Source organism: Panthera tigris, chromosome E2 (genome assembly GCF_018350195.1).
Source record: "Panthera tigris isolate Pti1 chromosome E2, P.tigris_Pti1_mat1.1, whole genome shotgun sequence".
NCBI classification, from domain to species: Eukaryota; Metazoa; Chordata; class Mammalia; order Carnivora; family Felidae; genus Panthera; species Panthera tigris.
Genome location: NC_056674.1, coordinates 28,893,959 through 28,910,550, shown reverse-complemented (window position 1 = coordinate 28,910,550; position 16,592 = coordinate 28,893,959). Strand labels below are relative to the sequence as shown.

The 16,592-nt window shown below is 51.5% G+C and overlaps 1 protein-coding gene across 1 annotated transcript; it reads left to right on the top strand.

Annotated features, from left to right (window-relative positions):
• The first annotated feature begins 1,737 nt into the window (after positions 1–1,737).
• On the top strand, positions 1,738–15,944 carry SALL1 (spalt like transcription factor 1). Its single transcript, XM_042969637.1, has 3 exons — positions 1,738–1,813; positions 10,828–14,261; positions 15,425–15,944. The coding sequence occupies exons 1-3, from the start codon at positions 1,738–1,740 to the stop codon at positions 15,863–15,865; spliced, it is 3,951 nt and encodes a 1,316-aa protein (XP_042825571.1). The 3' UTR covers positions 15,866–15,944.
• Positions 15,945–16,592: the final 648 nt, after the last annotated feature.

Here is a 16,592-nt window from a genome sequence, read left to right as displayed (position 1 = left end):
AGGAGACCCTGAGGCGCAAGGGGAAAGAGCTAGGCTGAGCCGAGGACTGAGCCTCAGGTTCGCGGGCGCCCGAGCCCAGCGGAAGGAGTGCGGGACCCGGGTCCCGATTCCGGACCCCGGGGTGCGGGTAGGGAGGCTGCATCCCAGCCTGGGGAGATGGAGCTGGTGCGAAAAGTTTTGGGTGCCGCGCTCGGCAAGTGCCGGAGAGATGGAGACGAGCTTCTGCCGGGCCAGACAGCTGCGGACACCCCCGCAACCCCCCCCTAACACCACCACCACGCGCGCCGCCACCATTCCCGGCTCAGCACGGCCACCTGGTTGCCAGGAGCCTGGGGCGCGGCCCCCTCCCCAGGGCGGAGAGCCTAGGGGTCCTGGGGACAGGCTCTGCCCAAGGCCCGGCCGGCCTGGGCCGCGCCTCCCGAGGCCAGGGGCGGGTTGCAGCGTTCAGGGTAAGCGGCGGCCCCTCCCCTCCCCCCGGCTGGAGCTGAACTCGGATCCCAGGCCGGTCCCTGCTCTCCGCCCGCCCCGGGCTCGGCGGCGCCACCGCCGCCGCCGCCTCCCCGCGGAGTGACGCGCCCTGCAGCCAACCGGGGCAGCCGGGGGGGAGGTCCGGGAGGGGTCCTGGGCGGAGCCGGGCCGCCCCTTATCCCACGGGCTCGGGGCTGCTTCTCCCGAAAACTTCAGCCCTAATTGTCCTGGGAATGTCCGAGGTAGAGAAAGGGAGCGAGGGAGCAACGAGAGGCTGGAGGATCGGGGCCCTTTGAGAAGGAACGGGGTGGCGGGAGAGTTGCCCCTCCCCCCCTCCAAAAGCCCCAAACCCATCACGTTCCCAAACCTTTCCTCGGTCCTCTTCTCCGCGCCCCCGCGAGCCCGCGATCCAGGGGATGGAGAACTCGGGGCGCAGGAGCGCCGAGCCAGGCGGCGAGCGGGAGGGAGGCCGGGCCGCGGGCGGGAGGCGGACCGGCGTGGGGCTGGCTCTTCCCCACTCGCTTATTTTTTTTTTTTTATGGGGTGGGGGTGGGCTGTTTTCTGGTAGCTCTTAAAGAAACGAAGAAACACTCACGAAACGGGACTTCCTCCCCCCAAATCCCGCCACGGGACTCCCTCCCCCCGCGGTCCGGCGCGCCTAGCGCCGGAGTTGGGAAGTTCGCCGCGCGCCCGCAGCCTGGGTCTCCAGCCCCCGCCGCCCGGCCCCACCCCCCACCCGGGAGGCTTAATTCCGGGGAGGGCATGCTAATTCGGGTCGGCCCAGCCCGGGATGGGGGGGGACCGGGGGGGGCGCGGGCCCGGGCGCCGGGCGCGCAGAGGCGAGGAGGCAGGCCCGCGGCGGCCGGGCCGCGGAGTCCCGGGCGGTCGCGAAGAGGGTTAACCCAGTGTCGGGCGGCGCGGCGCGCAGAGCCAGCCCCGCGGCCGGCTTATTGGGCCAGCGCGCGGAGAGACAGGGGTCTGCAGCAAATCACGAACTAATTGATTAAGGCGAGCGGGTTTGAATAGCGCTGGCCCGGTGCCAATCGCCTTTCAAAGAGCCCCTCTATGATTAATCGCAATGCATTATTGATAATCATAATTATAGCAGGACACATGCGCGCTGCGCCCGGGGCCGGGGAGCCGGGGAGGGGGCGGGCGGGCCGGCGGGCGGGGGGAGCCGCCGCCGCCGCCGCCGCTCGATTTCCGTAATTTTGAGAAGATTTTTTTTTAGTAATTTTTTATTCTGCCCCAGCTGATGTTTGAGCCAGCATGTCGCGGAGGAAGCAAGCGAAGCCTCAACATTTCCAATCCGACCCCGAAGTGGCCTCGCTCCCCCGGCGAGATGGTGAGTGCTCCGGCCCGCGCCGCGGACACACACACGCACACACACGCACTCGCACTCACACTCACGCACACCCGGACCCACGCACACGCGGCTGGTTTCCGCGCCCACCGCCCCGCCGCCGCCACCGCCGCCGCCGCCGGGTCCCTGTTCGCCTTTCCCACTCAGCGTATTTCTTTCTTTCCTTCCTTCTTTCTTTCTTTTTTTTTTTTTTTTTTTTTTTTTTTTAATTTCTTTTTAAATTTCCAATTTGCCTGCGCCGGGCTTCCCTCCCTGGCTCGGGGAGAGCAAACACTTCTCCCGGCAGGATCTTTCCGGAGTTGTTGGGTCTTCCCGGGTAGGGGGTGGGGGGTGGGGAGGAGCTCGGCCAGGCAGGCCCGGCTCCTCCGGCCCGGCTTTTCCGGGGAGCCGCGGCCGGGGCCCGGGGAGCCGGCTGGACGCGGGGCGGGCGGAGGTCGGCCGCGCGGGGCCCCTTGCGCTCCCCGCGCTGCGCCCGGGGCCCCCGGGCAGGCCTCCGCCGCGCCGGCCCTGCCGCCCCGCGGGAAGGAAGTTTACTTGGTGCTCCGGGCTGAACTCCCAGCGTGGGGGAGCCCCCTTGTGCCGCGCCCCCCCAAAGCGCTCACACTCCACCTGGGCCGGCGCGGCGGAATGGGGTGACTTTAGGGGCTCAGAGCTACCAGAAGACGGGGACCTGTGTCGGGGCGCCCGTGCCCGACCTGCTGGGGTCGCGGCAGGGGTGGAGGGTGCTCTTTGCTGCTGGTTCCTTCCGAGACACAGTGCAGGCGGACGGGGGACAGTGTTGGGGGCCGGCTACCCAAGTTTATCCCGGCGTCTTTTCTCCCAGTACATGCACCCCCTGCCCAGCCCCGAAGAAATCTCTAGAGTGGGTGTGCTCCCGCAGAGGATGGTGGTACCCCGTGCTTCCAGGAATCGTAAGGGTCTTTTTCCAGGGCGGGGGGGCGGGGGGCTCTCCGGCCAGAGGAGAACACCCCCTCCCCCCCGAAACAGAGGCATTGGCTTTCTCGGGTGGAGGCGACCACTGCGGGGTCCCGAAGGGAATGAACAAGTCTAGAACAAAGTTTGTGTGAGAGCGCTGAGGCCGAGAGTAGGAGAGATCCCGGCAGGGGATTTAGGGTACGGAGGGAGGACACCTCGAGTCCCTCCTTGTCCCTGAGGGGGGTTCTCTTTAGGGGCCTCCGAGTTCCCAGGCCCAGCGCCGCAGGCGAAGGAGCGGCGCCCGGTTCGGTCCCCGGCACGATGCTCGCCTCTCGGCCGCGGGAGGACGAGGGCAACCCCGGCGGGGGCTCCGCGGCTCCGGACGCCACTCGGAATGCTCAAGTCCCGGGCGGCTTTTTGGGGGATGGAGGAGGGAACTGGACCCGACAGGGCTCAGAAGTGTGGCCTGGGATCGGCACCTCTGTCCACTAAACTCTGCGGCCGCCCGGGCCCCGCGGTTCCCGGGCTCCTTCCCCAGAGGCCTGCTTCTCAGTAGAGCTGGGGCTCGGGGGACCCGCGCAGAGCCGAGGCAAAGTCGCCGGGACTCCCACTCCCCGCACCCCGGCTGTCGGGAAAGGAGACTGCTGGCATAGGGATCCCTGTGAGAAATTGGGGAGAACTGAGACCCGTTAAGAAAATGGCTTTACAAATATTTGCACCCCCCAAGCCCAGTACTTTCCCCAGCTTCAAGCCTTACCCGAGTCTCTGCGATTTTAGTCCGCTGAGCTGAGCCCCCGAACCCCGCTTTCCACCCGAGGCCAAACCGGGGATGCGAGGTAAAGCGGGGTGAAATTTACCCAAGGCCGCAGCAACAGCTCCGAATATTTTCCCCGGTTTTCTCAGCTGGTTTCTTCTTCTCTCCCCCACACCCACCTTTCCTAAAGTTTCTGGTGAGCCCTTCCGCCCCGGAATACTGTTCAAGTTCCCAATATTTGTAGGAAAAACCAAACGGGAGGAGAAGAAAGCGTTTTTTCGGGTTTGGTTTGGTTTTGTGTTTTGTTTTGTAAATTTGTACCGATTTCACACATTTTTAAAAAGGGAGCCAAAGACTCGGGGCTTCGGGCTTGGGGAAGAAATGATGTCTGGGTACATCTTTGCCTTTTCGCCTGTCGCCTTCTGAATCCGGAATTTTTAATAGTTAAGGCTTCTCATAAAGCGATGGTATAAAAGGAGTTCACTACCTCTTACCATTATTATTTATTAGACTTTTTTTTTTTTTTAGTTTCTTTGAGCTTTGAGGTAAGTTAATTAAGTAACTGAATCAAGTTTCCTTTTCTTTTTTCCTCATTCTTTCTTCCTCCCTCCATCTCTTTCCTTTTTCTTCTTTTTTTTTTTCTCCCCTAAAGCTGATTCATTGTCCTAAGAAGCAGTAAAGTGTTAGGGGCACTGTGTCCAGAGCCGCTCTCCTCTCTTTCTCACCTCTCTCCACCCCCCACCCCTTTTTTCTTCCGTGGTAATGGTTTTAGGTTATGACTGTTTTTACATGGTTGAACAATAAGTTTGGGGGAAGCTGCCTAGAGGGTAGATTTTGTAATAGGGTTACAGGATTTAGTATGTTGTAATGATATTAGTACACAACTAATCCTTCTCAGCGTCTGACTTACAGGAGGGCCTTGCACTCTCCCCATCTTTTTATTTGGGGGCAGTTGAGAGATAAACGGACTTCAGAGTAGATGACATCTCTGGGAGTTCCCTTTCAAAAGTCACCATCTTTGCCACAAGGAATTCAGCAGTGTCTGTTCACGTCCCCACACATAACACACACTTGAAAGAGTTGATGGGGCTGGAGTGTTGTCTTTGGTTTGTTTTGGTTTTTGGTTTTGTTTGGGGGTTTCTCTTGTCACATGTATACAGGTTCCTAAATTTTTAGAAGACAGTGCCTCACTCAAGCATGAGTGTGTGTGTGTGTGTGTGTGTGTGTGTGTGTGTGTGTGTGTGTGCGCGCGCGCATGTGTGTGCACGCGCATACAAAGAAAGCCATAGCCATGCTCAACAGCCACACGGATAACTCCATCAGAACAAGTTCAAGAAAACAAGATTACTTGGTCAGTCTTCCAATGTTCATGTTTTAATTCTACTTGGGTGCAGCTGTAATGCCACAGACACCCTACATTAAAGTTGGGAATTTTTCTATGTCTTATGAAACCAGCATTATGGCACATATTAACTTGTCTTTTAAATAATATTCAGCGAGCCTGGAATCATTTGTAGAAAGATGACTGCCTCTGGAAAAATTATGTACTGAGATAAATCATTCTTGAGGAAGGGGACTATTCGAATCTAATGATTTCTATGTGGGTTCTTTACTAAGCTCTGGGTTTCAGAGGGGTGTGTGTGTGTGTGTGTGTGTGTGTGTGTGTGTGTGTGTGTTTTGGGGTTTTCTTCCTTGGGTAGTGGTTCTGAGATTCAAGTAACTGCAGGGATGGCCCCATTCAGACTCCATTCATTTATTAAAGTATTGTGGCGCTCAGTTTTTCAAGGAGAAGATAATATTGGAAGAAAGATAAAAACCTCACGAACTGGAGATAAAACACTGAGTCATATAAAGTATCATAAACATTCCTCTTATTTATATTAATAATGAAATTCTATTATTTACCAAAGTAATTTACTCATTGTGAGCAGCTTAATGGCAACACATTGATTTCTGGGCCCAAAAGGTTACAGAGAACTATAATTAATTGCTTTTTTTTGAAAAACCGACACCTGCAAGATAAGGCAGTTGGAAAGAATTCATGGGTAATCAGGCCTATTTTAAGTTTGTGGCATAATGGAAGATTCTGGGTGAGAAAATGCAGTTTTGGGGGATTTGCTTCGGGCCACAGATACTTTCTAAAAATGGCAAAACCACACACAACAAGCAAAGTGTAGTGGGGCACGAGAGACTGGATGCAAAAGTAAATCTGTGATAGTGAACAGCTCATGGTTTCTTGTACATCAAGTTTCTCCTATGGTTTGTAGGTGCAAGTGCCAGTTTGTAGGTTATTCTTTGGGGACTTTATTTCACTTCTGCGTTTGCAGGTAGCAGTTCATCTCCACCAAGAGCCCTTTAGAAGGCAGAAACCCACATTTCTCATGTGGGGATCTCAGTGCGAGTGCGAGAGATCCCGCCCCGACTCGCAGTTTGCTAAGTTTGTTGAAATGGTTAAAAGCCAAGCTCATAACCGGAACAAAGTCCTCGTGCGGTCTTAATTCGGTTTTTCTGAGACCTGTCCTGGTACAGCTAGCCACGTCGTCCAAAATATTCTTCGATTACCAAAGCTGCAGTAATTTAGCAGTTTAGCAAAGATGGTAAATTATCCTAAGCCCCAGCACCCCTCCCCCCAGCAGAAAAAAGTGTGTGTGCCAGGCTTTACAAAAGCTAATGTGTCGAGCTGTTTTAACCTTTGCTAGCCTCCTCCCATGCAGAGGTGACAAGGTCCAGATCATAATATGTCCTTCAGTATCTTCCCAGTGACCCCCAAATTCAGTCTTCCTAGTCACTTAGCAGGAAGTTAGTAGTTTATTTTAGTTTCACCTTATCAGCTTGGTGTCTTTTCCTAACCTTATTCCCCTGTCACCCTCAGATGCCAGACCCCCAAAGGGGAAGATTGACAGGTAGTTCCCATAGCTCAGTTTTACCCTCAAACAACAGGGATTTAGTTTCTTGTGCCTTTGCCAATGTTTATGTAGTCAAAGTTGAGATCTCGCCTTAAGGAGTCTCTCTTTTTACGCGTCACTGGAATAGGAAAGCCACAAAGAAGTTTTTGAACAAAAACCCTTGCAACTGGAACCCCATCTAGCGTTCAGTTTGATTCATCCGAGGGGAAGACATTTTCCCCCAACACAGATTGTGTACGTTAGGTGGGCTTGTATCACTGTTTAAAAAGGCGTGTCTGGACCGTGTTGTTATTTTTTCCAGAGCCTTCGCTTGTAGTCTTCCACTCAAGAATCCACTAATCCCGGCCAGAACACGGAGGGAGTTGAAGCGGGCCAGTAAATGTGTCATTTGGTTGCACATCACATAGAGGAAACTTCAGACATTACGGAGAATATACAGAGCATATGGGGCAGTGTTTAAAATTTCTTTGGCATCTTGAGCTGGACATTCAGGTGGAGGCTTTTCCCAGATCGGTGCAGAACAATAATGATGATAATAAAAAGGTGAAAGACCAATCAGTCAGAAACGGTGCTGATGGCCTCTCCAAATGGGTCTCCGGGAAAGCACAGCCTGTTAAAATTATAGGCTCCACAATCCCAATCATGAGGGGTTCCATTAAAAACGTTAATGTGATCTTAAGGTCGTGGAAAGTAAAGGGAAGGATCTTTCTGAAGAGCTCCAAAAAAGAAAACTAAATGTGGTAGAATAGGGTTGTTTTGTTTTGTTTTGTTTTGGTTTTTTCCTGGCTTGGCTAAACCTTGCCGTGTGGGGCATAGTTTTATTTTTGTTTTCACAGTAGACAGATACACTGGAACACTTCCATTTTCTGCCTCCTGTTCTGCAATGTTTGGTTGAGATGATGAAAAACTGACAAATTTGAATTGGGGGTCAAGTACCTAAATAGTACGAGAACTGAAACATCCGGGGTTTTAGCATAAACTGAATGCAGCTACAAGTTCACCCCCTTATCCTCTAAAAAAAAAAAAATCCCAGAAAAATGCCAGAGATCTTTGTGTGTGTGCATACTCAGAAAACTACTCCTTCTTAAATTCTTCCTTTGTGACTGGGATCATAAAATTAATTTGGATGCAAAACCCATAGAGAAGGAACTGGAATGTTATTTTCACCATAGCACAGGGAACAAGGCAACTGTATTTACTATAATGGGATCACCAGTTGCAATCCTGTGTAACAGATTATTGAGAAACAAGATAGCAGCCGGTCAGAAAAATGAATTGGAACACGTTTGTGTGTGTGTGTGTGTGTGTGTGTGTGTGTGTCTTACAACTTAAAATACTCCCTTTGGTAGTTAAAGATTCAAACTAGTCCTCATGTTTTGTCTTTGTTGCTGTTGAGCGTCTTTGTTGGAGTTCAGTTCAGAATGTAGATACATTTAAAGTTAAGAGCTATTAACTCTTAGTACAGCGACACCTGCTTTTGAAATAAATCAAAATAGATACCCAGAATTTTTTTTTTTTTTGGTGTTCATAAACATCCGGAAATTAAATTAGTTGACTCGGCAGTGGAATCACATGTCAGCTTATTAAAATGTTGTGAAAATCCAAGCTGAAACATAGGCAGCTTTTTAACACCGTCTTTCTTCGAAGCAAGCAGGCATATTTTTAAGCACCTCTATTTTCCGTCCGGTTAGCACGGCCCGAAATACAAAAATGTTCAGGTTGGAAAAACTTGAAAATTCTCAAGTGAGTCTTGAAGCAGCCCAAATGTAGAATTCAAGCCCAGGAAAGTAATAATCAGCGAAATCCTGTAAAGTAAGCTTCTTTTCATTTTGTCGATATATTATGAGAATATCAGATGTTTGCAAGTTATAAAGAATTAAAATGCCCTTTAATCGTGAACACAGATGTGCTAAATATTTGAAGGCAACTACATTGTAATGTGTACAATTGATGAAGTCAGTTTTCTGATTTCCCTTGCTAGTTATTTAGTCCTGAATCTGTCATTATTTGTCTAAGCCCAGCTGACCAAGCAAAACTGTGTTTTAAAGTGGCTTTATGTTTTGATAAATGTGAGCTGGTTGAAAAGTATTTTCCACTGAATGCAGAGCTTAATAGAACATGCTGACATAATAGTTTTAATGCATTTTGTTGAAAATGTGTGAACAAACAGAATAGCTTTTGTTCCTTCATAATTGGCTGTAAAAGTAGATGGAAACATAACCATTACATATGGAAATGTGCAAAGAGAAAGAAATAACATTTCTGTTGAATATATTAGGAATTGCATTTCCTAGTTTAAAATAAGCATCTGAAATGGATGCATCATTTAAAATTGGTTGTCAAAATAAGAAGCTTTAAACAGAATTTTTGTCACATTATTTTTGTCCCAAGTTAAGCGACGTAGCTGCAGCGAATTTCCTTTAATATTTTGTTTACATTATTTTAAGGCAGGGAGAGAGACAGAAAGTGCTTAAAACAGCACCTTGAATGTGCACAGGAACCCGGTGCCAATTAAGATGATTAAACATTACATTAAAACTGAATCATTATTGGTATTTTCTGCCACAGCCAAGATTTGTTTGGTATTGTTAGTGCATTTTGCTGCATACCCTTGTGGAGATTAAAAGATGGGTGTTATTAGAAAAGCTAGCTTGTTGAGTATAACTTAGCTACTCAGATAACACTCACAGTGAATAAAGTGTGCCTACATTTGGCATACTTCACCCGGGTTCCTCATCGACTCGGGCACCACGCAAGGCCAGTAGAGTTAAAGGAATTTCCAGAAGTTAGTATTTAGGTATTAATTGTATTTTCCGGAATGCCACACTACTGAAGCTTTTTAGGATGTTTACTACAAAGAGGCAAATGGCTGACCGTTAGGAGCTGCCTCTTACGTTTACCGAAGAAGCAACATTTTGAGTTGGTATTTATTCATATTTGCAATTAGTTTTTTTCTTTCCCCCCCTGCAAGTTTTCTTGGGAGATTCAATTTGGAAGTCATGGAAACTAACTATTATCTGATTCAGTTCTGCAGAAAAGCATGCAGGGAGGTAATCCTTGAATTAAACAGTTTTTTTTTTTTTTTCACAGCCTTCGGAGATGACCACACACCATTTGTACAACAGAAGTTGGTGTTCCCCATGCTGGGCAAACAATAAGGCTCCATCCTGTCTTTGAATAGGATGTTAGCTTGCAGTTGGAGATTTTTATGTTTAATTTACAAATGGATCTTAGTGAGAAGAAATCTGAGCAACCAGTGGAAACAAACATGAAATAAAGGGATTTTTATAATGAAAGGTTCAGGACAATCTGTTAAACAATTGATAACACCGAATAGCCAACTGTTTTTAAAGGCATTCAGACAAGGAGAATGGCACAGCATTTGCGAACTCGAAACCAAGAATTATTTCTTCCCTTCCCCTTAACTGCACATCCTTCTATAAGTTGACGTTGAATCAGAAATGTAAATCTTGTGCCAGTTTTTTATAGATAACAGAGAGCACTCTTGATGAAATATTTAGAGGCGTAACGTTGCCATTTGGAGCACAATGGCATATATAAGTTGAACAGTGGAATGGTAGCCAGGGTTGCATTCTTTAATTTTAAAAATAAACATGCCACGGGGTGATATATAGGTGCCAGGCAGGCCTTGTAACGGATTATGATCACTGTGTTTCTCTTCGTTGTGTCTGTGTGTGTGTGTGTGTGTGTGTGTGTGTGCTCGCGCGTGCGTGTGTGCGCGCGCGTGCGTGCGTGCGCGCTGCTTTCTTGTTTGTATTCAACTGAGTCTTGAGCAGCCTGGAGAATTTGTTACTGGTGTGGCTAAAGCGTGTTTGTCACGGGTAGGCCTCAGCTCAGGTTCTAGGTAGGGGCTGGAGGTGATTTTTAAGTTGTCAGTCTCCAGCTTGGTGATATGCATTTCTCTCCCCTCCCTTGTCAACAACTGATTGGAATCTGAATGACTACAAATTAGTTTAGTGACAGAACAAACTGTCACAGATATCTCTGAATCAGTTGAAAATGAATAAGGTTGACAGAAACTCAAGAGCCTAATAAGTCCTCAGAATGGTTGCTGGACCCTCTCTGGATGAGTAGACAATAAGGTGTATAAAATATTGGAAATCAATAGTGGCCTATGGAATTGCATTATGCACTGATGTCTTCAGTTCGTAGTATTTTATATTTTGATGGATTATCTGAAGACCGTGGCTCTCTGAGATGCCGGATTGATAGGGATTCCTCCACACCCCTAAGATTTAATTATGAACGTTCTTGGGTAATATCGACTGCTTTTCCAGGGGCAAGCGTGTTGAGTTTTGAAGACCGAAAACAATGGATCAACCTCCCTCTTGTTGCGAAGGCGCGGGTGACCCTGTGTGGCCCGGCCCCCTTTCTAACCCTGCCCCTTTTGATGTTTGCAGGAGACGCAGAGAAAGGTCAACCAAATCGCACCACCAAGAGCAAGGACGCCCACGTGTGTGGCCGGTGCTGTGCCGAGTTCTTTGAGTTATCGGATCTTCTCCTCCACAAGAAGAACTGCACTAAAAATCAATTAGTTCTCATCGTCAATGAGAGCCCGGCCACCCCGCCCGACACCTTCACTCCCAGTCCCCCTCCCGATAACCCCGACGAACAAATGAATGACGCCGTGAGCAAAACGGATCAGGCCGACGGCGGCGACCTTCCGGAACACGGCGGACGCGACAGGGAAGAGTCCATGGAGGTGGAGGCCCCGGTGGCGGCTAACAGAGGTGGCGGTGGCGCCCTGGGGGGGGGCGGGAGCGGGGTCACCCCAGGCTGCAGCGGCGGCCCCTCCACAGGTACCTCAGCGATCACAACCTCTCTACCTCAACTCGGGGACCTGACGACACTGGGCAACTTCTCCGTGATCAACAGCAACGTCATCATCGAGAACCTGCAGAGCACCAAGGTGGCGGTGGCCCAGTTCTCGCAGGAGGCGAGGTGCGGCGGGGCCTCCGGAGGCAAGCCGGCCGTCCCGGCCCTCATGGAGCAGCTCCTCGCCCTGCAGCAACAGCAGATCCACCAGCTGCAGCTGATCGAGCAGATCCGTCACCAAATATTGCTGTTGGCTTCTCAGAACGCAGACTTGCCAACATCTTCGAGTCCTTCTCAAGGTACTTTACGAACATCTGCCAACCCCTTGTCCACACTAAGCTCCCATTTATCTCAGCAGCTGGCGGCGGCAGCTGGATTGGCACAGAGCCTCGCCAGCCAGTCTGCCAACATCAGCGGTGTGAAACAGCTGCCCCCCCTCCAGCTACCTCAGAGCACTTCTGGCCACACCCTCCCACCCAACAGCGGCGCTTCCCCCAGCATTAACATCTTGGCGGCAGCGGTGACCACCCCGTCCTCGGAAAAAGCGGCTTCGAGCGCCGGCGCCTCCCACGCCAGCCACCCCGCAGCCTCGGCATCGTCGTCACCAGCTTTTGCAATAAGCAGTTTGTTAACTCCTGCGTCCAGTGCACTTCTACCTCAGCCGGCCCCCGCTAACTCGGTTTTCCCCAGCCCTTTGCCCAACATCGGAACGACTGCGGAGGACTTAAACTCCTTGTCCGCCTTGGCCCAGCAAAGAAAAAGCAAGCCACCAAATGTCACCGCCTTCGAAGCGAAGAGCGCTTCGGATGAGGCGTTCTTCAAACACAAGTGCAGGTTCTGCGCGAAGGTCTTCGGGAGCGACAGTGCCTTGCAGATCCACCTGCGCTCCCACACCGGCGAGAGGCCGTTCAAGTGCAACATCTGTGGGAACAGGTTCTCCACCAAGGGGAACCTCAAAGTCCACTTTCAGCGCCACAAAGAGAAATACCCTCACATCCAGATGAACCCCTATCCCGTGCCTGAGCATCTGGACAATATCCCCACGAGCACCGGCATCCCGTACGGCATGTCCATTCCTCCGGAGAAGCCGGTCACCAGCTGGCTAGACACCAAACCGGTCCTGCCCACTCTGACCACTTCGGTCGGCCTGCCGTTGCCCCCGACCCTCCCGAGCCTCACACCCTTCATCAAGACCGAAGAGCCAGCCCCGATCCCCATCAGCCATTCTGCCAGCAGCCCCCCGGGCTCAGTCAAAAGTGACTCCGGGGCCCCCGAGGCGGCCACGCGAAACCCGGGTGGGCTCGCAGAGGAGGCCGAAGGGCCCCCCGCGCTACCCTCCGGTGGCAAAAGTGAGGACGGCACCGTGGCCCCCAGCTCCGCCCCGGCAGCCAGCGGCAGCTCTCTGAGCTCCCCGGCGGTGGCGACGGCCGACGGTGGCCCCGGGAGGGCCACCGCTTTCACCAACCCCTTGTTGCCGCTCATGTCTGAGCAGTTCAAGGCCAAGTTTCCTTTTGGGGGGCTCCTGGACTCGGCCCAGGCATCAGAGACCTCCAAGCTTCAGCAGTTGGTAGAGAACATTGACAAGAAGGCCACTGACCCCAACGAGTGTATCATCTGCCACCGGGTCCTCAGCTGTCAGAGCGCCCTAAAGATGCATTACCGGACGCACACCGGGGAGAGGCCCTTTAAGTGTAAGATCTGCGGCCGGGCTTTCACCACGAAGGGGAACCTCAAAACCCACTATAGCGTCCACCGTGCTATGCCCCCGCTCCGAGTCCAGCATTCCTGCCCCATCTGCCAGAAGAAGTTCACGAACGCCGTGGTCCTGCAGCAGCACATCCGAATGCACATGGGAGGTCAGATCCCCAACACCCCAGTCCCCGACAGCTACCCCGAGTCCATGGAGTCCGACACGGGCTCCTTTGACGAGAAGAATTTCGACGACCTGGACACCTTCTCCGACGAAAACATGGAGGACTGTCCTGAGGGCAGCATCCCCGATACGCCCAAGTCCGCGGACGCGTCCCAGGACAGCTTATCTTCTTCGCCTTTGCCCCTAGAGATGTCAAGCATCGCTGCTTTGGAAAATCAGATGAAGATGATCAGCGCCGGCCTGGCGGAGCAGCTGCAGGCCAGCCTGAAGTCCGTGGAGAACGGCTCCGTCGAGGGGGACGTCCTGACCAACGATTCGTCCTCGGTGGGCGGCGATATGGAGAGCCAGAGTGCGGGCAGCCCGGCCATCTCAGAGTCTACCTCTTCCATGCAGGCTCTGTCCCCGTCCAACAGCACCCAGGAGCTCCGCAAGTCCCCCGGCGCGGAGGAGAAGCCCCAGAGGCCAGTCCCGGGCGAGTTCGCCAACGGCCCGTCCCCCACCCCGGTGAACGGTGGGGCTCTGGATTTGACGTCCAGCCACGCGGAGAAAATCATCAAGGAAGATTCTTTGGGGATCCTCTTCCCTTTCAGAGACCGGGGTAAATTTAAAAATACTGCTTGCGACATTTGTGGCAAAACCTTTGCTTGTCAGAGTGCCTTGGACATTCACTACAGAAGTCATACCAAAGAGAGACCATTTATTTGCACGGTTTGCAATCGCGGCTTTTCCACAAAGGGTAATTTGAAGCAGCACATGTTGACACATCAGATGCGGGACCTACCATCACAGCTCTTTGAGCCCAGCCCCAGCCTCGGCCCCAATCAGAACTCGGCGGCGATGCCCGCCAGCTCGTTGTCATCTCTCATCAAGACAGAGGTCAACGGCTTCGTGCACGTCACGCCTCAGGACAGCAAGGACACCTCCACCGGTCACGTCCCCTCTGGGCCTCTGTCCTCCTCTGCCACGTCCCCAGTTCTGCTCCCGGCTCTGCCCAGGAGAACCCCCAAACAGCATTACTGTAACACGTGTGGCAAGACCTTCTCCTCGTCGAGTGCCCTGCAGATTCACGAGCGAACTCACACTGGAGAGAAACCCTTTGCTTGCACTATTTGTGGGAGAGCTTTCACGACAAAAGGCAATCTGAAGGTACCTCACTCTGTCTGTCCCTCACACCACCCCCCCCCCCCGCCCCCACCCACCCAGCCAGCCAGCAGCCCCGATAACCACGCAGGCAGAGGGCGTTCTCGCCGGGGCACCTGCCGCACGTGGCCCACCGCGGCCAGGCGCCCGCGCGGGTCAGGGTCGGGGCAGGTGTCTCGGGGCGGGCCGCAGCCTGCTGGACGTGAGAGCACATTGAATAATTTGGTGCCCCAGCGAAGCAGCTGCCCATCTCTTGCTGTCTCGCTAAGTGCACCAAATGAATTGCCTCACCTACCAAGTGCGACAGCCCGGCGTTGCCATGGGGTATTGATTAAAGACCTCCACGTGGCCTGCGAGCAGCCCGTATCACTTAATAATTACAGTCCTCCTCGGCGGATGCATCTGTTTTTTCGCAAGTATGCAGCCCAGCGTGGCTTGCTCTCCTAAAAACCATCACGTCACTGCTCGGCTAAATGGGTATTATGATAATTGATTATACATTTCCTCCCGATATGTGTTGGAAATAAAGCAAATATGCTTAGGTTCTAGAGCAACAGTTGAGTGCTCTCACTGTGTACATTTTTTGTTGACAGAGTATCTCTCTAGAGATCGCTGCCAGTAATGTGAGATGAATAATTACTTTCTGGCTCTTTCTCGCCGCGCACGGGCCCTCCGATGGGCAATCTGCGAGGGGTACTTTCTTCCCATCTGCAGAGGACGTTTATAGGGTAAAGGGTGTCAGATACAATACTTACCATTGCAATGAGAGTGGACATAACAATTCTAACCCTGAAAGGAGCTATCTGCGACAGACTGGCCTGCTGGAGGCCATTATAAACTAAATACGGGTAATAAAAAAAGAGTAAGTAAGGCCGGCATCTTTGCCCAGGAAGAGGGAAGGCGGCCCAGGGCTGGGGAGAAGCGAGCGCGTTATTAGGAGGCGGCCGGAGTGGACAGCTCCCGTTACCTTCTCCACTATCTGGCACTTAATAAGAATAGACATGTAGGCCACTTGCTTTGTCGGGTGTTGGGATATGAGCGGAGACAGATTCGACTATTAAGCTTCTCCCTTCCTCCCTCTCTCTCTCTCTCTCTCTCTCTCTCTCTCTCTCCCCCTTTTTTTTTTTCTTTGCCCCCTTCCCACCCCCGCCCCTTTGCCCTCCTCTCAGGTACACATGGGCACTCACATGTGGAATAGCACGCCTGCACGACGGGGTCGGCGGCTCTCTGTGGATGGCCCCATGACATTTCTAGGAGGCAATCCTGTCAAGTTCCCAGAAATGTTCCAGAAGGATTTGGCGGCAAGGTCAGGAAGCGGGGATCCTTCCAGCTTCTGGAATCAGTATGCAGCGGCACTCTCCAACGGGCTGGCGATGAAGGCCAATGAGATCTCCGTCATTCAGAATGGCGGCATCCCTCCAATTCCTGGAAGCCTCGGCAGCGGGAGCAGCTCACCTATTAGTGGGCTGACGGGAAATCTGGAGAAGCTCCAGAACTCAGAGCCCAGCGCTCCGCTGGCCGGCCTGGAGAAGATGGCCAGCAGTGAGAACGGAACCAACTTCCGTTTCACCCGCTTCGTGGAGGACAGCAAAGAGATTGTCACAAGTTAAAGCAACCCTGGCTGGAGAAATAACAACCCCCTTCCAGAAGGAGACCCACCGTTGCCTCCTCCCCCCCCCCCCACCCCTTCCCTCCTGGTTCCCCCAGATCTATGAACTACAACATGATGAAGACATTCTTTTGTACTTTGTTCAACTTCTAGAGTTATAAGAAAGCTTATTTATTAGTGATATAACCTTGCTTTGCAAACAGAATGCAAGCGTTAACTTTGGTCTTCTGTATTTTGGACTAAATACTAATTGACTAGAGCGCTGTAACATTTATGGCAATCACAAGTTGCCCTGCTAGGCGGTCTTAATCTGGCATTAACTTATTTTCTATATCCGGTTTAATATGAATCTGGTGTTAATGCAATGCCTCAGTGATGCATTAGATCTCTAATAAAGTCTGTATATAAATGTACACTTTGATCCTGCTGGAAAATTTTATCAGCAAACACATTGTCTAATCTTTCTAAACAAATTTAAGCAAAGGACTGGAAGTACAGACTGATCAATGTGGTTCTTTGAAAGGTTTGGGGTTTTTTTGTTTTGTTTTATGGTTTTTTTGGTTTTTTGGGTTTTTTTTTTTTTTTTTTTTTTTACTCTAAAATTCAACCTGCTTTTTTTTTTTTTTTTTTTTGGTAGATTTAACCATTTCCGTTTTGAACTGCGATTTGTATTGTGCTTTTTACTTGAGTCGTCCTCAATGTTGATAAGTTTCTGTACAGTAATAAGC

Excerpts from the sequence above, each read along its gene's own strand:
- SALL1 (XM_042969637.1), top strand. The coding sequence starts at position 1,738 with ATGTCGCGGAGGAAGCAAGCGAAGCCTCAACATTTCCAATCCGACCCC. Across the intron at positions 1,814-10,827 it reads CTCGCTCCCCCGGCGAGATG|GAGACGCAGAGAAAGGTCAA; the intron begins GTGAGTGCTCCG and ends TGATGTTTGCAG. Across the intron at positions 14,262-15,424 it reads CGACAAAAGGCAATCTGAAG|GTACACATGGGCACTCACAT; the intron begins GTACCTCACTCT and ends CCCTCCTCTCAG.